This window comes from Rhinoraja longicauda, chromosome 39, assembly GCF_053455715.1.
Source record: "Rhinoraja longicauda isolate Sanriku21f chromosome 39, sRhiLon1.1, whole genome shotgun sequence".
NCBI classification, from domain to species: domain Eukaryota; kingdom Metazoa; phylum Chordata; class Chondrichthyes; order Rajiformes; family Arhynchobatidae; genus Rhinoraja; species Rhinoraja longicauda.
The window spans coordinates 8,680,866-8,704,003 of NC_135991.1; the positions used below are offsets into that span (position 1 = coordinate 8,680,866).

General features: G+C 46.7%; 1 protein-coding gene across 1 annotated transcript in view; it reads right to left on the minus strand.

Annotated features, from left to right (window-relative positions):
• Positions 1-21,560, minus strand: part of LOC144611187 (serine/threonine-protein kinase WNK3-like) — a 91,472-nt gene extending 69,912 nt beyond the window's left edge. The window contains exons 1-2 of the mRNA XM_078430239.1: positions 21,440-21,560; positions 11,922-12,614 (exon numbers count right to left, since the gene is read on the minus strand). Of these exons, the coding sequence (XP_078286365.1) occupies positions 11,922-12,365 (444 nt within the window). The 5' untranslated portion in view covers positions 12,366-12,614; positions 21,440-21,560. The remainder of the gene's footprint in view (positions 1-11,921; positions 12,615-21,439) is intronic.
• Positions 21,561-23,138: the final 1,578 nt, after the last annotated feature.

The window sequence follows — 23,138 nt, forward strand, 5'->3', positions numbered from 1 at the left end:
AACCTGCACGTCTTTGGAGTGTGGGAGAAAACCAGAGATCACGGCAAAATTCAAATGCCGGTGACAGGGAGCACGAACAGACTCCGTACAGACAGCACCCGCAGTCAGGATCAAACCTGGGTCTCTGGCGCCGTGAGGCAGCAACTCCACCACTGCGCCACAGTGCCGTTCTAAACTACATTTTTAGATTTCCTATTATCAATGCCACACCAGCGCAGAATAATCGCCTTCTATTGATCAGCAAGCCAACAACCGGTTCAAATTCTCTCGTACGGATTAATGCAAGTTTGGGGAGGAAAAAAAACGGGACTCTCCCGACCCAACAATGGAAGTTCCAACCAAGGAAATGAAGCCGTGCCATTCACCGCAATGAATGACAATAACACGGTGAACTTCCTACTCAAAGCCACACATATTTATTTTGACAAACAATAATTGTGCTGGATTGGAGAAGATTGCCGGGGGGTGGGAGGGGGAGGACGGGGGTGAGTTCCCATTTCTTCAACCCACACACGCCTGCTCGTCAACAAAAAGGGAATCGAATTTTGCAGAAGTATACGCAAGCGCGTTGAGAAAGTCACAGAGAAGGCCTTCTCTTTGTCAGAAACATCGGGGAACTGGAGATTTCTTCCCCCCCTCCCCAAATGTTGCATTGAACGGGAGCACAGGAAACTGATCAAAGAAGGTCAGATCTCAGTCTGAAGAAGGGTCTTGACCAAAATGGTCTCCGTCTGGAGATAAGACGTTGGTGAGGCTGCATTTAGAGTATTGTGTTCAGTTCTGGGCACTGCGTTGTAGGAAAGATGTCAAGCTGGGAAGGGTACAGAGAAATGTGTACAAAGGAATTGCTGGTGCTGGATTAAACCGAAGACAGACACAAAAAGCTGGAGTAACTCAGCGGGACAGGAAGCATCTCTGGAGAGAATGGGTGACGTTTCGGGTCGAGACCCTTCTTCAGAGAAGATTTACGAGGATGTTGCCGGGACTCAAGGGTCTGAGCTACAGGGAGAGGTTGAGCAGGCTGGGACTGTATTCCTTGGAGCGCAGGAGGATGAGGGGTGATCTTATAGAGGTGCATAAAATCATGAGGGGAATAGATCGGAGCGACACAGAGTCTCTTGCCCAGAGCAGGTGCTGGCTCGAAGGGCCGAATGGCCTCCTCCTGCACCTATTTTCTATGTTTCTATGAAATCGAGGACCAGAGGACATAGGCTGAAGGGGAAAAAGATTTAATAGGAAACTGAGGGGTACCTTTTTCCACACAAAGGATGGTGGGTGCATGGAACGAGTTGCCAGAGGAGGTCGTTGAGGCTGGGACTATCGCAACGTTTAAGAAACATTTGGATAGGTACGTGGATAAGACAGGTTTAGAGGGATATGGGCCAAACACAGGCAGGTGGGACTAGTGTAGCTGGGACATGTTGGTCGGCATGACCAAGTTGGGCCAAGGCTTACCACGCTGTATCATATGACTATCCCCGCCACAGATGCTGCCTGACCCGCTGTGTTCCTCCTTCTGGCACACAAACTGCTGGTGGCGGAACAGCACCTACAAGGTTAATGCCTATTGTGGGCAAGTGAGTAAACTTGAAATGGAAACAGGAAATAGAAGTGTCACACACAGCAAAAAGAGGTTCTCTTCACAAAGTTAGCCCGTGCCCACGAGTTTCAAGACCTGATCCGACTTGGGCTGAGAGGTGGCAAGTAGATTCATACAGCGTGGAACAGGCCCTTCAGCCCAACTTGCCCGTGCCGACCAACATGACCCATCTACACTAGTCCCACCAGCCTGCGTTTGGCCATATCTTTCCTAACCATGTACCCGTCCAATTGTTTTTAAATGTTGCGATAGTCCCTGCCTCAACTACCTCCTCCGGCAGCTGGTTCCATACACCCACCACCCTTTGTATAAATAAGTCGCCCTCAGGTTCCTATTAAATCTTTCCCCTCCATTTCCCCTTAAACCTACGCCATCTGTTTTGTGGTTCCCCGGCACTGGGTAAACGACTGAATCTACCCAATCCATTCCCCTCATGATTTTATACACCTCTATAAGATCACCCCTCAGCCTCCTGCGTTCCAAGGAATGAAGTCCTAGCCTGCCCAACCTCGCCCTATAGCTCAGGCCCTCCAGTCCATTTCATGTGATCGGAGCAGAATTAGGCCATTCGGCCCATCAAATCTACGCCATTCAATTACGGCTGATCTATCTCTCCCTCCCAACCCCATTCTCCTGCCTTCTCCCCATAACCCCTGACATCCATACTAATCAAGAATCTATCTATCTCGGCCTCCACAGCCTTCTGTGGCAAAGAATTCACCACCCACGAGTGAAAGAAATTCCTCTTCATCTCCTTCCTAAAGGAACGTCCTTTAATTCTGAGGCTGTGCCCTCTGGTCCTAGACTCTCCCGCTAGTAGAAATACCCTCTCCACATGCACTCTACCCAGGCCTGCGTCGGACGGTGGGGGAAGTGGGTGTGCCCGCATACTGCATTTTCAGCAGATTAGGCTAATCTTGGGTCGGCCCGGTAGACCTGCCGGGAAAGTGGCGCCTCGCCCCCACTTGTGGCCGCTGACCCGACCCGACTGACCCACACCGGGACTTCCGAGGGCAACTTTAACCAGGCTGCCCATGCAAGAAATTCAAGTTTCACTGCACATTTAATTTACATTTGATATTTGTTTTATTTAAATCTCCAGCAGTCCATGGTGCTTTAGAGACACGGGAGGGGTACAATTAGTGGGTCAGAGGTGTATTGTTGTATCATTATTACACGACCTGTGTTTAGTTTTAGTTTAATTTAGAAATACAGATCGGAAATAGGCCCTTCGGCCCACCGAGTCCGCACCGACCAGCATTCCCTGCACATTAACACTATCCTACACACATACTGGGGACAATTTACATTTGAACTGCAAGGGCCAGGAAGCGAGCGGGCAAGATCATCTCTGACCCCTCTCTTCCCCCTGGAAGGCGACTCCGGACTGTCAAAGCAGCCACAGCCAGACATAAAAACAGATTTTTTCCACGAGTAGTAGCTCTACTCAATAACCAAAAGTCTGTCGTCTCTTTTTGCTCTGGTTTGTTTCACTCACATGTTTGAACTGTAATGTTGTATGCTTGATGTTTCGATGTTTTATGCTTTATTCTTTATTGTTTACTGTATGTTTGTGTTCTTACTTGCGAGCGGAGCACCAAGGCACAATCCTTGTATGTCCCTTTACCTCCCCCCTCAACTCCATCCAAGGACCCAAACAGTCTTTCCAGGTGAGACAAAGGTTCACCTGCACCTCCTCCAACCTCATCTATTGCATCCGCTGCTCTAGATGTCAACTTATTTACATCGGCGAAACCAAGCGCAGGCTCGCCGATCGCTTCACTCAACACCTGCGCTCGGTCCGCATTGACCAAGCTGATCTCCCGGTGGCCGAGCACTTCAACTCCCCCTCCCATTCCCAGTCTGACCTTTCTGTCATGGGCCTCCTCCAGTTCCATAGTGAGGCCCACCGGAAATTGGAGGAACAGCACCTCATATTTCGCCTGGGCAGTTTGCAGCCCAGTGGTATGAACATTGACTCCTCCAACTTTAGATAGTTCCTCTGTCCCTCTCTTCCCCTCCTCCTTACCAGATCTCCCTCTATCTTCCTGTCTCCACCTATATCCTTCCTTTGTCCCGCCCCCCTGACATCAGTCTGAAGAAGGGTCTCGACCCGAAACGTCACCCATTCCTTCTCTCCCGAGATGCTGCCTGACCTGCTGAGTTACTCCGGCATTTTGTAAATAAATACCTTCGATTTGTACCAGCATCTGCAGTTATTTTCTTATAATCCTTGTATGTGTACATTCTTGGCCAATAAACTTATTCATTCATTCATTTCATTAGCCTACAAACACCTGTACATCTTTGGAGTGTGGGAGGAAACCGAAAATCTCGGAGAAAACCTACCCAGTCTATCGGACAGAACAGACAGACTCCGTGCAGACAAGCACCCATAGTCAGGATCGAACCCTGGTCTGTGGCGCAGTAAGGCAGCAACTCTACCGCTGAGCCACCGTGCCCCTCCATTAGTCCGGCAAGAAGGATAACACACTGGGTGCTGGAAAATTGGTGGTGGACCTACAAATGGAATGAGCTGCCAGAGGAGGTAGTTGAGGAAGATGGGGCAGATTAAAAAACATTTGGAAAGGCACATGGATAGGGAAGGTTTAGAGGGATATGGGTCCCAAAGGCAGGCAGCTGGGACGAACATAGATGGGGTATCTTGGTCAGCATGGGCAAGTTGGGTCAAAGGACCCGTTTTTGTGCTGTACGACCCTGAGACTCTACAAGATGAAGGATGGAGGAAGGAACTGCAGATGCTGATTTAAACCGAAGATAGACAAAATGCTGGATGTAACTCAGCGGGACAGGCAGCATCTCTGGAAAGAAGGAATGGGTGACATTTTGGGTCGAGACCCTTCTTCAGACTGAAAGTCACGGGAAAGGGAAAATACATCATTGTCTATATCTCTCCTTTCCCTTTCCCGTAACTTTCCGTCTGAAGGGTCTCGACCCGAAATGTCGCCCATTCCTTCTTTCCAGAGATGCTGCCTGACCCGCTGAGTTACTCCAACATTTTGTGTCTATACTCTAGAAGATTATCCAAACTTGAACTTCAAGGAGCAATACACAAAGGATTCGCTAAAGCAATCTGCAGAAGATTAAATGTGTAGGAAACAACTGCAGATGCTGGTATAAATCGAAGATAGACACAAAATGCTGGAGTAACTCAGCGGGACAGGCAGCATCTCCGGAGAGAAGGAATGAGTGACATTTTGGGTCGAGACCCTTCTTCAGAAGATTAAATAACAGGTAATTGGCTGATTCAAGTCTCAAACTTCACCTGCCGCCCCTATAGGCCATTTTAGGTGTTCCTGAATGCACATCAATAGCTTGATAAGAGAAAGGAGGCTACTATATGAGGAACATGATGTTGTTGCTGCCAATTCCTAGAAATCAAAGTCGGGGTAATTCAGCTAGATTAACATGGAACCGGAAAAGAGTTAAGGATTCCTCGAAAGCCTGGAGCAATTACAGATGAAATTATACACAAATAGCTGGAGAAACACAAACAGGTCAGGCAGCAGCTCGGGTTCCAAGCTGTCCTCCAGGATTCTGCCCTGGAGTTACCCCAGCACTTTGTGTCGTCTTTTGTCGTGAGCCAGCATTTGCAGTTCTAAACATCCTGACGAAATCAGTCTTATTGATGGGGACTGGATTTCAAACCCCAACCAGAGGGGGGAAATATTCCAAAGATAGACACAGAGTGCTGGAGTAACTCAGCGGGACAGGCAGCATCTCTGGAGAGAAGGAGTGGGTGACATTTTGGGTCGAGACCCTTCTTCAGACTGGAAGTCACGGGAAAGGGAAAATACATCATCGTCTATATCTCTCGTTTCCCTTTCCCGTGACTTTCAGTCTGAAGGGTCTCGACCCGAAACGTCACCCACTCCTTCCCTCCAGAGATGCTGCCTGTCCCGCTGAGTTTCCCCGCTATATTCCAAAGATAGACACAAAGTGCTGGAGTAACTCAGCGGGCCTGGAGAGAAGGAGTGGGTGGCGTGTCAGGTCGAGACCCTTCTTCAGCTTTCTGCTTGGCTAGCTTACAACCCAATGGTATGAAGAGTGAATTCCCTAATTTTAGGCAACCACCACTTTCTCTCCACCCCCTCCCTCCCCTGTGCCCCACCTGGATGCCCAGCCATTTCTTCCCTCCCCTACATTCGTTCCCCAGGCTTCACAATTCACAACTCTTCAAGCAGTCTGTTCCGCACCTGCTTTTTTCTCTACTCTTTGTTGCAACCATCTGACCATCGAAAACACCCTCGCCCAAGTCCACCTATTTTACCTGCGACGTTTTGTTCTGTCTCTCCTCTCTTCCAGCTTTCTCTTCCCCCCTCCCCCCCCCCCCCCATCAGTCTGAAGAGTCCTGACCCAAAACGTCAAATATCTAGGGTCTCCAGAGATGCTGCCTGACCCGCTGAGTTACTCCAGCACTTCCTGCCCTTTAGAGAAAACTAATTTACACTTGTACTTGGGAGGCATAGATGGGGTAGACAGTCGTGTTTAGTTTAGAAATACAGCATGGAAACAGGCCCATTGGCCCACCAAGTCCACGCCAACCAATAATCACCCGTACACTAGTTCTCTCCTACACACTAGGAACAATTTATAGAAGTCAATTTACCATAAACCCATTATTAACCTACAAACATCTTTGGGACATGAGAGAAAACTCACGTGGTCACAGAAAGAACGTACAAATTCCGTACAGCCTGCACCCGTGGTCAGGATGGAACTAGGATCTCTGGCACTGTGAGGCAGTAACTCTACTGCTGCGCCACCGCGCCGGACTGTGGGAGTGTAATTCTCCTTCTCTCTGGAGTGCCTGGTCTGAAGAAGGGTCTCAGCCTGAAACGTCACCTATTCCTTTTCTCCAGAGATGCTGCCTGACCCGCTGAGTTACTCCAGCTTTTTGTGCCTGTCTCCCTCTCCCCCGTTTGAAATCCAGTCACCACCTACGGGGGTTCATTTCTTTTGAACTGCCCACTCAGTATGTGAGACCGAGGACAGGCATGCAGACAGATCAAGGACTCCTCTGCTACAAACGAGGCAGCGAATGCAGTCAGAGTGGTTTGGTGTTGGTGGGAGCAGACTGCCACGACGGGCTTGTTGGCATGGCAATGTCTAGCTCCCATTTAAACATCCACGCAAAGTCCCCTTTATGGTCTGTTTGCACTCTGCAGCTTCTGACAGGCTGAACAGTCCCTCTTTGTTACCGTCTGCCTGCATGCAAAGCCTTTACCACATCCATTTAGTTGAAAGATTTATTTTTTTTAAGAAAAAAAATGAGGTGAAGGAGGGTTAGGCAGTGCAAGCATTTATTTCAAGAGGGCTAGAATACAAAACCAGGGATGTCATGCTGAGGCTTTATTAGGTGCTGGTCAGGCCGCATTTGGAATACCGAGAGCAATTTTGGGCACCATATCTGAGGATGTGCTGGCTCTGGAGAGGGTCCAGAGGAGGTTTCCAAGAATGATCCCAGGAATGAGTGGGTTAACGTATGATGAGCGTTTGACGACACTGGGCCTGTACTCGCTGGAGTTTAGAAGAATGAGGGGGGACTTCATTGAAACTTACCGAATAGACAAAGGCTTGGATAGAGTGGATGTGGAGAGGATGTTTCCACTGGTGGGAGAGTCTAGAACCAGAGGGCACAGCCTCAGAATTAAAGGAAGTTCCTGAAGGAAGGCGATGAGGAGGAATATTAGCAGAGGGTGGTGAATCTGTAGAATTTTAAATTATTTTTAAAGCAGAGATAGATAGATTCTTGATTAGTACGGGTTTCAGGGGTTATGGGGAGAAGGCAGGAGAATGGGGTTAGGACCGAGAGATAGATCAGCCATGACTGAATGGCAGAGTAGACCTGATGGGCCGAATGGCCTAATTCTGCTCCAATCAATTATGACCTTATGAGGGGAAAAAGATATTGGTGATGAGAGGGTACGATACGAGTTATGGTAAATGCCCTGTGATAATAATTCATCGGGATATCATTTTATTCATCTGCAGTGATGTACAATCTGATAAGCCACTGCACAATATGGATTTTAAATAATATTAGGAATTTACTACTATGCATTAGAACTACTAAGTGCTAGTGTAAGGGGTGATCGCTGGTCGGCGCAGACTTGGTGGGCCGAAGGGCCTGTTTCTGCGCGATATCTCTAAACTAAACTAAACCCAGCGGTTCAAGCAGTATCTGAGGAGGGAAATGGACAGACAACGCTCGCTCCTGAAGAATGGTCCCAACCCTAAACATTGTTTTGTCCATTTCCCTTCACAGAGAGGAATACGAGGAATAGATTGGGTAGGTGCACAGAATCTCTTGCCCAGAGTAGGGGAATCGAGGACTAGAGGACACAGGTTCAAGGTGAAGGGGAAAAGATTTAATAGGAAACTGAGGGGTAACTTTTTCACACAAAGGGTAGTGGGTGTATGGAACAGGCTGCCAGAGGAGGTAGTTGAGCCTGCGACTATCCCAACGTTTAAGAAACAGTTAGACAGGACTAAGGGCAGGCAGGTGGGACTAGTGAAGCTGGGACATGTTGGCCGGTGTGGGTCAGTTGTACTGAAGGGCCTGCTTCCATACTGTATCACTCGATGACTCAATGACATACTGCCTGACCCACTGAGTTAGTGCTAACTAACGCTGGTGTATGGGGTGATCGCAGTTCGGGGCAGACTCAGTGGGCCAAAGAGCCCGTTTCCACACTACCTCTCGAGTCTAAAGATCAAGATCAAAAGGGCGGCACGGTAGCGCAGCGGTAGAGTTGCTGCTTTACAGCGAATGCAGCGCCGGAGACACAGGTTCGATCCTGACTACGGGTGCTGCACTGTAAGGAGTTTGTACATTCTCCCCGTGACCTGCGTGGGTTTTCTCCGAGATCTTCGGTTTCCTCCCACACTCCAAAGACGTACAGGTATGTAGGTTAATTGGCTGGGTAAATGTAAAAATTGTCACTAGTGGGTGTAGGATAGTGTTAATGTACGGGGATCGCTGGGCGGCACGGACTTGGAGGGCCGAAAAGGCCTGTTTCCGGCTGTAGATATATGATATGATATGATATGATAAGCTGCCAGAGGAAGTGGTTGAGGCAGGTACTCTAACAGTATTTAAAAGACATTTGGACAGGTACACGGATAAAAACAGAAAATGGGTGCAGGAGTATGCCATTTGGCCCTTCGAGCCAGCACCGCCATTCAATATGATCATGGCTGATCATCCAAAATCATTACCCTTTTCCTGCTTTCTCCCCATATCCCTTGATTCCGTTAGCCCGAAGGTTAGGAAAGGTTCAGAGCGATATCGGTCGAACGAGGACAGATGGGACTAGCTTAGACGGCGCACTTTGGTCTTCATGGACAAGTTGCTTCAGCGCAACTCGATAACATCATCTGTTTATCTTCTCGCTAGCTTGAATGTGGAATTTCCCCAGGAACTTTCACTGCATTCCCCACATTCCAGTTACGAGGGGTGTGGTACGAAATGCAAACTGCACTTGTGTGTCAGCTGGTTTGCAGGAGTTGTCCTCCCAACAGCAATGATGTAATCAGAGTAAAAAAAAAAAAAAACTTGTCGGAGCAACTGGGGATACGGAAGACTGTGGATGCTGGGACCTTGAACAACCACAAAAAAAAAGTAGCGGAGGAACCCAGCACGGCACAGTGGTGCAGCGGTAGAGTTGCTGCCTGACAGCGCCAGAGACCCGCTCTCGATCCTGATTACGGACGTTCTCTGCTCAGAGGTTGTCCGTTCTCCCCTTGACCTTGTCCGTGGGTGTTCTCCGGGTGCTCCGGTTTCCTCCAAAGACGTGCAGGTTTGTCGGTTAATTGGCTTTTGTAAATTGTCCCCAGTGTGCATAGGATAGAGCTAGTGTACGGGCGATCGTGGTCAGCATGGACTCGGTGGGCCTAAGGGCCAGTTTCTAAGCTGTATCTCCAAGCTAAAAAACTAAACTTGGAATCAGTGCACTCAGCATCTCCAGAGAATGTGGATAGGTGACGTTAGGGTTGAGATGTCTGCAGAAGAGTCTTGACCCAAATCGCCACCCACATTCTTCGGAGATGTTGCCTGACCTGCTGAACTACTCCAGCACTTTGTCTCTTCATAAACTAGCATCTGCAGTTTAAACTTTATACGAGACACAGCGCAGAAACAGGCCTTTTCTCCTTGCAAGTCCATGCCAACCAGCAATCACCCTGTACACTAGCATTATTCTACACACTAAGGACAATTTTACAACAACTGAATGAATCCAATTAACCTGCAAACCTGCACGTCTTTGGAGTGTGGGAGGAAACCAGAGCACCCGGAGAAAATCCGCACGGTGACAGGGAGAAGGTACAATCTCCATACAGACAGCACCATGGTCAGGCTTGAACCCAGCTCTCTGGCACTGTAAGGCAGCAACTCTACCATTGCATCACTGTGCCGCCCCACAGTTGTACCCATTAACCTTCATCTGTGCACGGTGGCCGGCTAAGCAAACAAAAGCTTTTTCACTTGACACACCACAATAGCAAACAAGCAAATAAGCTTAAAGATCATGGAGGTTTTAAAAATAAAAAAAATAAAAATTCATCTCCCAACCAACACAAACTGCCTTCAGGATGTTGCTGGAATCAGCACGTGGCGAACGCAAAATGCATAATGTTAATGCAGGTCTGCCTTCATCAATCAATGCATGCATCACACGCAAACATTCTTGTCATCAGGTGTAGCAGGTGGTACCAGCAGCTGGTTTCTGAGAGTTTGTTATCCAAGGGTAAAAATAAATTGCGTGCTAATCCAATTTATTTTTCCCCCTTCTTCGGTTACTGTTTTGATTGATCAGGGATTACATTTACAATGAGGAACCTGATGAAGGGTTCCGACCCGAAACGTCACCCATCCTTTTTCTCCAGAGATGCTGCCTGACCCGCAGAGTTACTCCAGCATTTTGTGTCTACAACATTTTCAATGCTTCACTCCGGGAACCTTTGAGGAAACACTCCCCCCTCCTTTCCCAGTCGGATTGGGAAGGAAGGCAAGACTGTGCAGTGATCGAGGGGTGGAAGTAACGTGCTGGGAAAAGGGAACTGGGTGGGAAAGCTGGAGAGAAATGACCTACATCAAGAGCATATCCTTGGCACTGATAGAGCTGCTGCCTCACAGACCCAGAGATCCGGGTTCCATACGGACCTCAGATGCTGTTTGCGTGTGCGTGCGTGCGTGGAGTTTACTCGTTCTCCCTGTGACCGGGTGGGTGTCCGGGTGCTCCGGTTTCTACCAGCATTCCAAACACATGCAGCTTTGCAGGTAAATTGCCCCTGGTGTGCAGGGAATGGAAGTGGAATAACATGGATCTAGAAGGGTCCCGACCCAAAACACCACCTATCCACGCTCCCCAGGGATGCTGCCTAACCGCCCAGTTACTTCAGCGTTTTGTGTCTATTTGTACTGTAGGAGCCATTTATGTCTAGGCTAATTACTGTTGGCATACTATAGAAACATAGAAAATAGGTGCAGGAGTAGGCCATTCGGCCCTTCGAGCCTGTACGCATCCCCATTCAATATGATCATGGCTGATCATCCAACTCAGTATCCTGTACCTGCCTTTTCTCCATACCCCCTGATCCTTTTAGCCACAAGGGCCACATCTAACTCCCTCTTAAATATAGCCAATGAACTGGCCTCAACTACCTTTTGTGGCAGAGAATTCCACAGATTCACCACTCTCTGTGTGAAAAAAAAACGTTCTCATCTCGGTCTTAAAAGACTTCCCCCTTATCCTTAAACTGTGACCCCTTGTTCTGGACTTCCCCAACATCGGGAACAATCTTCCTGCATCTAGCCTGTCCAACCCCTTAAGAATTTTGTAAGTTTCTATAAGATCCCCCCTCAATCTTCTAAATTCCAGTGAGTACAAGCCGAGTCTATCCAGTCTTTCTTCATATGAAAGTCCTGCCATCCCAGGAATCAATCTGGTGAACCTTCTCTGTACTCCCTCTATGGCAAGAATGTCTTTCCTCAGATTATATTATTTTGTCTAGATATGTCTTGCCGTATTATTTTGGACACTTGGGGGCGGTTGTTAGATGAACAGGGTTAGATGAACATGTATATAGGTAAATATATATATATATATATATATACTTCAATAAACAACTAATTAAACTAAAAAAAAAACGACAGGAAGGACTGTTCTGTTGGGTTTGCATAAGTTCACACCGACTCCCTGTGTAGTAATGGCAATTGGAAAATAATTCATTGACAAAGTCTGGAAGTTGCCATTACACGTACCGTTCTACGTCATATTAGCAAAGAGGCACTGACCTGCAGTTCACACCAAGCAACTTCCACCCATGTCTCTGTATCCAGCCCTTTGTAGACTGTCTTGAAGGCTCCCCTTCCGAGCTCGATGTCGAACTTCAAGAAGCGGCCTCCCGGCGAGGTAGCAACTGCCTTCATTTCAGCCTCCTCTTCGTTCTCTTTCTCGGTCCTTTCCTTGAGCGAGTCCCTGGCGCCGTCAGTGTTGCCGGCGGCTCTGGGCGTTGCCGGGTCGGTCTTGCCGTCGACAGCCGGCGGCCGCGCCGCCCCTTCCCGCTCCACCAGCTCCAGGCTACGGCGGACGAAGCGGTGGTTCTCTGCGCTCTTGTCCCTCGGCTGGGACGGAGGAGGGGGCGAGGCGCTGGCTGGGGGCTGGCCGGCGCCGGAGGACATGCCGCCCGGTTTGCTGGGGTCCCCCGGGGCCGCTGGCTCTCCAGGGTCCGTGGCCATCTTAGGGAGAGTGGGCGATGGGAGAACGTCCGATCCTCCCACAGCTTCTCCACCACAGGGAGAAACAAAAAAATACACTCCCTCTCTTCAGATCACCCAATCTTCAAAGCATGGAGGACATGATGAGCGGATGGTTCCTTGGCACTCAGGCAGACGATTCGAAGCCGTGCCCTTCACAGCGGAAGAGAAGTGCGGCTCTCCTCTTCAATTCTCAATCGGACGATAGACAGCCACAGGACACCAGATCTTCTGCAAGAAGAACAAAAATATAAAAATTAGGAGGAAAAGCAAAAGACAACTAAACCAGTAGGAAAATAAACTGCAGATGCTGGTTTAAATCGGAGGTAGACACAAAATGCTGGGGTAACTCAGCGGATCAGGCAGACCCTTCCTCAGACTGAAGAAGAGTTTCAACCCGAAATATCACCCATTCCTTCTCTCCAGAGATGCTGCCTGACCCGCTGAGTTACTCCTGCATTTTGTGTCTACCACAGGCAACTAAACCAGTCTCACAAACCTTCGTTCAACAGAGCAGCGTGAGACAGAGCGACAGATTGATTAGTTAAGGAGACAAGGAACTACAGAAGGGTAAAGGAGGGTTCCGACCCAAAACGTCACCCATCCATGTTCTCTAGAGGTGATGGCCGACCTGCTGAGTTATTTTGGAAACTTGGACAGGGACATGGAAAGAACAGCTGCAAAGGCCAGGCTGGGGCAGGTGAAACTAGTGTAGATGGGGCATCCTGGTCAGCATGCACAATTTGGGCCAGAGGGACAGTTTTCATGCTACATGGTTCTATTCCTTGCCATGCTTTGTCCCACCCCCTCCACCGCTCTTTTCCAGTTCTCACTTCCCCCTTAAGAATTGCAGAAGATACTGGTTTACGCAAAAGGCCACAAAGTGCTGGAGTAACTCAGCGGGTCGTGCAGCATCTCTGGAGAACATGGATCGGACTGAAGGGTCCCGACCAAACAGGCCCTTCGGCCCATTGAGTCCACTAACACGATTAGACACACTAGGGGCAATTTATAATTCTACAGGAGCCAATTAATCTACAAACCCGCACGCCTTTGGAGTGTGGGAGGAAACCGGAGCTCCCGAAGAAAACCCACACAGGTCACGGGGAGAACGTACAAACTCCATACAGACAGCAAATTGTGAATATGAAGATGAGGTAAAAGGGAATACAGGAGATATTGCAAAAAGACTCTCGGAAGAATGGGAACAGAAGTTCTAGAGGGGAAAAGAAATTAAGGGCAGGGCCAATTGTGAACGATTTGAGAGGGGAGGTAAATACAGAAGTTAAAGTGTTGTACTTAAATGCGCGTAGTATAAAAAATAAAGTGGATGAGCTTGAGGCTCAGTTAGTCATGGGCAAGTATGAAGTTGTAGGGATCACTGAGACATGGCTACAAGAGGACCAGGGCTGGGAACTGAATATTCAGGGGTACACAACGTATAGAAAAGACAGACAGGTGGGCAGAGGGGGTGGGGTTGCTCTGATGGTAAGGAATGATATTCATTCCCTTGCAAGGGGTGACATAGAATCAGGAGATGTTGAATCAGTATGGATAGAAATGAGAAATCGTAAGGGTAAAAAGACCCTAATGGGAGTTATCTATAGGCCCCCAAACAGTAGCCTCGACGTAGGGTGCAAGTTGAATCAGGAGATAAAATTGGCGTGTCAAAAATGTAATGCTATGGTGGTTATGGGAGATTTCAACATGCAGGTAGACTGGGAAAATCAGGTTGGAAATGGACCCCAGGAAAGAGAGTTTGTAGAGTGCCTTCGAGATGGATTCTTAGAACAGCTTGTACTGGAGCCTACCAGGGAGAAGGCAATTCTGGATTTAGTGTTGTGTAATGATCCTGATCTGATAAGGGGACTAGAGGTAAAAGAGCCATTAGGAGGCAGTGATCACAACATGATAAGTTTTACTCTGCAAATGGAAAGGCAGAAGGGAAAATCGGAAGTGTTGGTATTACAGTATAGCAAAGGGGATTACAGAGGCATGAGGCAGGAGCTGGCCAAAATTGACTGGAAGGAGGCCCTAGCAGGGAAGACGGTAGAACAGCAATGGCAGGTATTCCTGGGAATAATGCAGAGGTTGCAGGATCAATTTATTCCAAAGAGGTGGAAAGACTCTAAGGGGAGTAAGAGACACCTGTGGCTGACAAGGGAAGTCAGGGACAGCATAAAAATTAAGGAGAGGAAGTATAACATAGCAAAGAAGAGTGGGAAGACAGAGGATTGGGACTCTTTTAAAGAGCAACAAAAGTTAACTAAAAAGGCAATACGGGGAGAAAAGATGAGGTACGAGGGTAAACTAGCCAATAATATAAAGGAGGATAGCAAAAGTTTTTTTAGGTACGTGAAGAGGAAAAAAATAGTCAAGGCAAATGTGGGTCCCTTGAAGACAGAAGCAGGGGAATTTATTATGGGGAACAAAGAAATGGCAGACGAGTTTAACCGTTACTTTGGATCTGTCTTCACTGAGGAAGATACACACAATCTCCCAAATGTTCTAGGGGCCGGAGAACCTAGGGTGATGGAGGAACTGAAGGAAATCCACATTAGGCAGGAAATGGTTTTGGGTAGACTGATGGGACTGAAGGCTGATAAATCCCCAGGGCCTGATGGTCTGCATCCCAGAGTACTTAAGGAGGTGGCTCGAGAAATAGTGGAAGCATTGGAGATCATTTTTCAATGTTCTATAGATTCAGGATCAGTTCCTGTGGATTGGAGGATAGCAAATGTTATCCCACTTTTTAAGAAAGGAGGGAGAGAGAAAACGGGTAATTATAGACCAGTTAGTCTGACATCAGTGGTGGGGAAGATGCTGGAGTCAATTATAAAAGACGAAATTGCTGAGCATTTGGATAGCAGTAACGGGATCATTCCGAGTCAGCATGGATTTACGAAGGGGAAATCATGCTTGACAAATCTACTGGAATTTTTTGAGGATGTAACTAGTAAAATTGACAAGGGAGAGTCAGTGGATGTGGTGTACCTCGACTTTCAGAAAGCCTTCGACAAGGTCCCACATAGGAGATTAGTGGGCAAAATTAGGGCACATGGTATTGGGGGTAGGGTACTGACATGGATAGAAAATTGGTTGACAGACAGAAAGCAAAGAGTGGGGATAAATGGGTCCCTTTCGGAATGGCAGGCAGTGACCAGTGGGGTACCGCAAGGTTCGGTGCTGGGACCCCAGCTATTTACGATATACATTAATGACTTAGACGAAGGGATTAAAAGTACCATTAGCAAATTTGCAGATGATACTAAGTTGGGGGGTAGTGTGAATTGTGAGGAAGATGCAATAAGGCTGCAGGGTGACTTGGACAGGTTGTGTGAGTGGGCGGATACATGGCAGATGCAGTTTAATGTAGATAAGTGTGAGATTATTCACTTTGGAAGTAAGAATAGAAAGGCAGATTATTATCTGAATGGTGTCAAGTTAGGAGGAGGGGGAGTTCAACGAGATCTGGGTGTCCTAGTGCATCAGTCAATGAAAGGAAGCATGCAGGTACAGCAGGCAGTGAAGAAAGCCAATGGAATGTTGGCCTTCGTAACAAGAGGAGTTGAGTATAGGAGCAAAGAGGTCCTTCTACAGTTGTACCGGGCCCTGGTGAGACCGCACCTGGAGTACTGTGTGCAGTTTTGGTCTCCAAATTTGAGGAAGGATATTCTTGCTATGGAGGGCGTGCAGCGTAGGTTCACTAGGTTAATTCCCGGAATGGCGGGACTGTCGTATGTTGAAAGGCTGGAGCGATTGGGCTTGTATACACTGGAATTTAGAAGGATGAGGGGGGATCTTATTGAAACATATAAGATAATTAGGGGATTGGACACATTAGAGGCAGATAACATGTTCCCAATGTTGGGGGAGTCCAGAACAAGGGGCCACAGTTTGAGAATAACGGGGAGGCCATTTAGAACGGAGATGAGGAAGAACTTTTTCAGTCAGAGGGTGGTGAAGGTGTGGAATTCTCTGCCTCAGAAGGCAGTGGAGGCCAGTTCGTTGGATGCTTTCAAGAGAGAGCTGGATAGAGCGCTTAAGGATAGCGGAGTGAGGGGGTATGGGGAGAAGGCAGGAACGGGGTACTGATTGAGAGTGATCAGCCATGATCGCATTGAATGGCTGGCTCGAAGGACTGAATGGCCTACTCCTGCACCTATTGTCTATTGTCTATTGTAGTCAGGATCAAACCCGGATCTCTGGTGCTGTAAACCAGCTACTTTACTGCTGCGCCACTGTGCTGCCCCAAGTGTATCATGTGATAGGAACAGAATAAGGCCATTCGGCCCACCCAGTCTACTCCGCCATTCAATCATGGCTGATCTATCTCTCCCTCCTAACCCCATTCTCCTACCTTCACCTCATAACCCATGAAACCCCTACTAATCACAAATCTATCTAGCTTTGGTGTTACACTTGGTTCTAAACTTGCTCTGAGATCAAGGGCACCAGCTGCTGGGGGAGGGGGAGTGGGATACTGGCCTAAGATCTGAGATGGTCAAACTGCCCAATCTTGTCCCGTCTGATACCAATTCTAAAAGCCTTGTCGTCATACTTGGGATTTGGAATTTTGCCAACCGTTGCATCTCAAAGATCTTGAGCAGCTCACTCCCTGCTGCCAGACAAGGTGAAGAGCAACTCCCAAGCCTCAAGAATGATCCCTCTCAATAACCTTTCCCATTACCACCAGCCCTCCCGTGTGCAACAAATGAAAACTTTACTTTACAAGGACTTATAAAAAGACAAACACAAGCCAATTGACAGGCCCAGACACATCACAAACCTAATCCAAACCATAAAACTTAATTACCCAAGGTGTAATTGACATTCCTAAAATAGATAATTAATGAATGACTAACTCTGAAGTCTTTAACTATTTCATCAACAGGCAGTTACCATCGTAGAAGAGTTCTACAAACGACTTTTACAGAGTTTTGACTGTAGATATTGCAGCAAAAGAAAATATTTTGCCCATTTCTTCTTGAATCACTCAATTCCCCATCATTTCATTCCAATTCCTTATTTAATTTTGCTATAAAACAAATCATTCTTCCAGCCAAAGTGGCGCAGCAGTAGAGTTGCTGCCTTACAAAGCCAGAGACCCAAATTTGATCTTGGCTACGGGTGCTATCTGTACGGAGTTTGTACATTCTCCCTGTAACCGTGTAGATTTTCACCGGGTGCTCTGGTTTCCTCCCACACTCCAAAGACGTACAGCACAAAAACACGCCCCTCGGCCCACGATGTCACACCAAATATGATGCTAAGTTAAACTAATAGCCTCTACCTGAAATGTGATCCATATCCATTGGCCTACCTAAAACACCTCAAACAGCATTATCGTATCTGCCTCCACTACCACCAATGGCAGAAACACTCCAGGCACCCACTATTCTCTGTCTAAAAATATTCTTGCTCCTTTAAACTTTGCCCCTCTCACCTTAAAGCCCTCTAGTCTTTGACATTTCAAACTGATTCAGGGAGTTTTTTTTCCTAGCTGTTATCGGGCAACTGTCCCATCTATCTCATTGGAGACCCTCAGATTATCTTTAATGGGACTTTACTGGACATTGTCTTGCACTAAACGTTATTCACTTTATCATGTATCTGTACATTGTGGATGGCTCAATTGTAATCATGTATTGTCTTTCCACTGATTGGATAGCACGCAACAAAAGCTTTTCACTGTACCTCAGTACACCGTGACAATAAACTAAACTAACATTTCCACCCTGGGGAAAAAGGTTCTGACCGTCTATCCTCTATGACTCAGTTTTATAAACATCTATCAGGTCTCCCCTCAATCTCCAATGCAAATTTGTCCAAGCACTCCTTGCAACTAATACCTTCTAATCCAAGCAGCACCTCTTCTGCACCCTCTCCAAAGCCTCCACATCCTTCCTGCAGTGGGGCGATCTGAACTGCACTCAGTACTCCAAAATGCAGCCTGTCCAAACTCCTACAAAAGCTGCAATGTGACTCCCTGACCCTTGCAATCAATGACCCAACAGATGAAGGCGAGTTCAACTGGAAGCAATGCAAATGGTGCCAGCGAGTGGGGTTAACAAGAACCAGACAGTTATTGCTCCAAAAGTGTTAGCTCAGGCATCTGCAGCTGCTACAATAAGGACCATGCAGCAACTCATTTAAGACCCAGAATATCCACTAGATATTTGCATTTAACCTCGAGGTTACTGCAATAACTAGTCATTCCAGTCCAGGAGGAAATCTGACTACTTTAAGAAATATTTCAGCTGCCCGTCCCTCTGCATCAGCAATGGAGGCATTTGAGAAGCATTAAAAAGCGATTTAGCACATTACCATTTGGTAAGGGGGTGGCGCAGTGGGAGAGTTGCTGCTTTACAGCACCAGAGACCCGAGTTCGATATTGACCTCGGTTGCTTTCAGTATGGAGTTTGTGGGTTTTCTCCAGGTGCTCCGGTTTCCTCCCACACTCCAAAGACATGCAAGTTTGAAAGTAAATTGGCTTCTGTAAATTAACCCTAGTGTGTAGGATAGTGTTAGTGTACGGGGTGATCACTGGTCGGCATGGACTCGGTGGACCAAAGGACCTGTTTCGTGCTGTATCTCTGAAGTAAAATACTAAAGTAAATATTAAAAGTCATTCAGACAGGTACTTGGCAGGAAAGGTTTAGACGGATACAAGCCAATGAAACTAGTACACACAAAAAGCTGGAGTAACTCAGCAGGTCAGACAGCATCTCTGGAGAAAAAGAATAGGTGATGTTTCGGGTCGAGACCCTTCTTCAGATGAAACTAGCATGGGTACGTTGGGCCAAAAGACGGTGCTGCAGTAACTCAGCAAGTCTACCGCGACACAGTGGCGCAGCGGTAGAGTTGCTGCCTTACAGCAAATGCAGCGCCGGAGACCCGGGTTCGATCCCGACTACGGTTGCTGTCTGTACCGTACTCCCTGTGACTTGCGTGGGTTTTCTCCGAGATCTTCGGTTTCCTCCCACACTCCAAGGACGTACAGGTTTGTAGGTTAATTGGCTTGGTAAATGTAAAACTTGTCCCTAGTGGGTACAGGATGGTGTTAATGTGCGGGAATCGCTGGTCGGCGCGGACCCAGTGGGCCGAAAGGGCCTGTTTCCGCGCTGTATCTCTAAACTAAACTAAAGTCAGGTAGCATCCCTGGAGAACATGGATGGGTGATGTTTCAGGTTGGGAATTTCAATAGCCAAAGGGTGGTGAGTCTGTGAAATTCACTGCCACAGACAGCAGTGGAGACTGTCATTGAGTATTTTTAAAGTGAAGATTGATAAATTCTTGATTACTAAGGACTTCAAAGGTTACAGGGAGGAGAAAGGAGACTGGGATTGAGAGGGGCAAAAATAGATCAGCCATGACCTAATGGCTTAATTCTGTTCCTATGTAGAAAGAAGGAACTGCAAATGCTGGTTAATATACAAAAGACACAAAATGCTCGAGTAACTCAGCAGGTCAGACCGCATCTCTGGAGAATTTGGAAAGGTGATGTTTCGAGTCGAGCTCAGTCTGATGATGGGTGTTGACCCAAAATGTCACATATCCATGTTCTCCAGAGATGCTGCCTGACCGGCTCAGTTACTCAAGCATTTTGCATCTCATTTTGTAAAACAGCATCTGCAGTTCCTTGCTTCCACACTGGGCCAAAGAGCCTGTTCCTGTGTTGCAGTGCATTAATTACGTTGAAATCATTGGTCAGTTACACAATATCTGTGCATTGTGGCGAATTAATTATTTATTACCTCAAAACCTTGTTAGGTTCCGCTGTTAACAGGAAGGCCAAAGCGAGAAGTTTCAGGTTTGAGTGTTTCAAAAATAGTTGAGCTTAGAGAGACAGCGTGAAAACAGGTCCTTTGGCCCACTGAGTCCACTCCGATCAATGAGCACCGTTCACACCAGCTCTATGTCATTACAGTTTCACATCCTACACACCAAGGACAATTTATGGAAGCCAATTAAGCTCTACAAAGCTGTAGGTCTTTGGAATGAGGGAGGAAACCGGAGCACCTGGAGAAAACCCATGCAGGCATGACCTCCCAACTTCTATACTCAATACTCTGACTGATGTGCCGAAAGCCTTCTTGATCACCTATCTACCTGTGACGCCATGCAACTCTCTGGAGTTACTTGCTCGCAAGCATATAGCATGTGACGGTTGCACTGTTCAAAAGCCCATAGTTTCCCCTGTGATCACAATAAAGGGGAGATTCCAAAATGCCTTGTACAACAGAGGTTTAGGGCATCCACTTCTTCTCTCTACGTTTATGAACAGCACACTAATTCAACAAAAGGCAAAGCATGGAAAGCCATTCATTTAGACGAGAGGGGGAAAAAATTCCTGTCACAAGTACTGCCAAGTAAAGTAGAAGGAAACAATAGCAATGGTCTTAAATCAAACAAAAATAAACGATCAGAGAACAATGCAGAATGGATTACACAAGGCCAGGAGTACCAACTATCTAAACTACATGGGAGACACAAGGAAATGCAGATGCTGGTTTACTAACAAAGAGGAAGTGCTGGAGTAATTCAGCAGGTCAAGTCTGCCCCCTTCTCCACGACCCATTCCAGCTTACTCCCCCACAACACAATCAGCCTGAAGGTAGGTGGTTTCCGACCTGAAACGTCACCTATCCATGTTCTACAGTGATGCTGCCCGACCTACAGAGTTACTCGAGCAATAAAAAGACGAAGTGCTGGAGTAACTCAGCGGTTCAGGCAGCACCTTTGGAGAACATAGATAAGTGACGTTTCATGTCAGGACCTTCTTCAGACAACCAGCATCTGCAGTTCCTTGTTATTATGAGTTACTCCAGCACTTTTTTTTAATAATCCAAACTTTGCTCTATCTTGAATCAGCAAAGTCCTTCAGTTAAACAACACTAAGCAACGAGACTCACTCATTCATTCATCATTTTGCCAAGCCCAACTTGACAGCTGCTGTTTTTTTAAGCCAACCACTGCACCACAGGGCAAATGCACGCATACACACAAAAAAGAAACACAAATCGAGAGACAGCTTCAATTTTACATATACTTACAGCCTTACAAGCCAACCTTGCCCATTCTATTAACCCAGCCATTGCTCTTAGGAACGGAAAAGGTTTAAAAGCAGAGGAGGGAGAAGCACAGAAGCGAAACCAGTGCACTTAGAACAGCTCCTCTCCCTGCAGTTCGTAACATTTGTGTAACAAATCAGAATCCACATCCTCCTCTTTTGCAAATGTTCTTCCTCAAGTGAGACTACACTTCACTTACAAGGCAGACATTGCAAAAAATATTTAAAGATAAATAACAACACTGTTGAGAAACACTTTTCAACTGCATTGCAAAATATCAAACATTAGAAATTTGGAAACATACAGAGGTCAGAGAGCAAAAACAGCAAGATTGGAAGAAATTTGGAGAAAAGGTTAGACTACATTAAACTTTTAAATTGAGACTGAAGCACAAAAACATGACTGCAAACACAGATGACATTTGTAGACATTATATGCGACAGATTTTTTTAAAATGTTTAATTTACAAGAGAAAATATAAAATATACAGCCTCGTGACATACAAGATGATCACAAACTATAGTCACTACACAACTGATGCACAACTACAGAACCTAATTCCTACAGGAAAAATAAAAGGGGGAAAAGATTTGAGAATATATATTTTTTGTTGCTTTACTTACTAGAGAAGGACATGGAGCAAATGCTCAACCAGCTTTGGACTAGCAAAGAGGAGGCATCCTTGCCTGTATCCATGGTTATTTTAAAAAAAAAGGGAATTGTAGACTGCAGGTTGAAGATCCCTAATTAAAAGTTTTTAAAGCCCCCCCTCCCTCCCTCCCTCCCTGGATTAAACCCCTCTGAGCAATTAAACCATGGAAAAAAACACCCTCCCCTTTTTCTCCTCACATCAGGATTTTAACAGGTTACTTTCTTTTAAACCCTCTCTAACCAAGGACATTCACATCAAAGAAATGAAGGGGTAAAAAAAGATTTTTGTCCACAAATTTAGACCCTCCCACTTCTTCTTACCCCACTTGCCCGAGGGATTTCACCAGGTTATTTTCTTTTAAACCCTCTCTACCTAAAGACATTCACATCAAAGAGGGGGAAAGAAAATGACAAATGAAGGTTAAAAAAAGATTTTACCCCCCAAATTTAGACACTCCCAATTCTTCTCAACCCCCTTGCCTGAGGTTTTCACCAAGTTATTTATTTATTAACCCCCCCCCCCCCCCCTCTGCTTAAAGACATTTGCACCAAAGAAAAGAAAAAAGATAAATTAAGGTATAAAAAAAGATGATTTTCCCCAAATTTAGACCCTCCCACCTCCTCTTACCCCCTTCTCTGAGGATTTCAGCAGCTCATGCTTTTAAAAGCTTCAAAATGATCAAATACATTGGGAGTAAAGGTAGATTAGAAGGTAAAAAAATAATTTTTATCCCCAATTTTTTTCCCCCCGCAGACAATTCCCTCAAAAAGGATAAATTTAAAAAACATTTTTTTTTGGGGGGGGGGGGGGTTAGTTTTATAGATTGTGTATTAATTGTTTGATAAAAACAAGCTGCCCATTCGTCCACTTCGTCCCATTTGGTTTGTTTTTTATAATAATAAATATAATTTTTAAATCGGTTGCGAAGCCGCCTCCTCCTCCAGCGCGCTCGAGCTCGCGGCTGCGCGCGCAACGCCTCCCCGCGCCGGAAGTTGGCGTCAAAGCCCGCCGGGAGTTGTAGTCCACTCA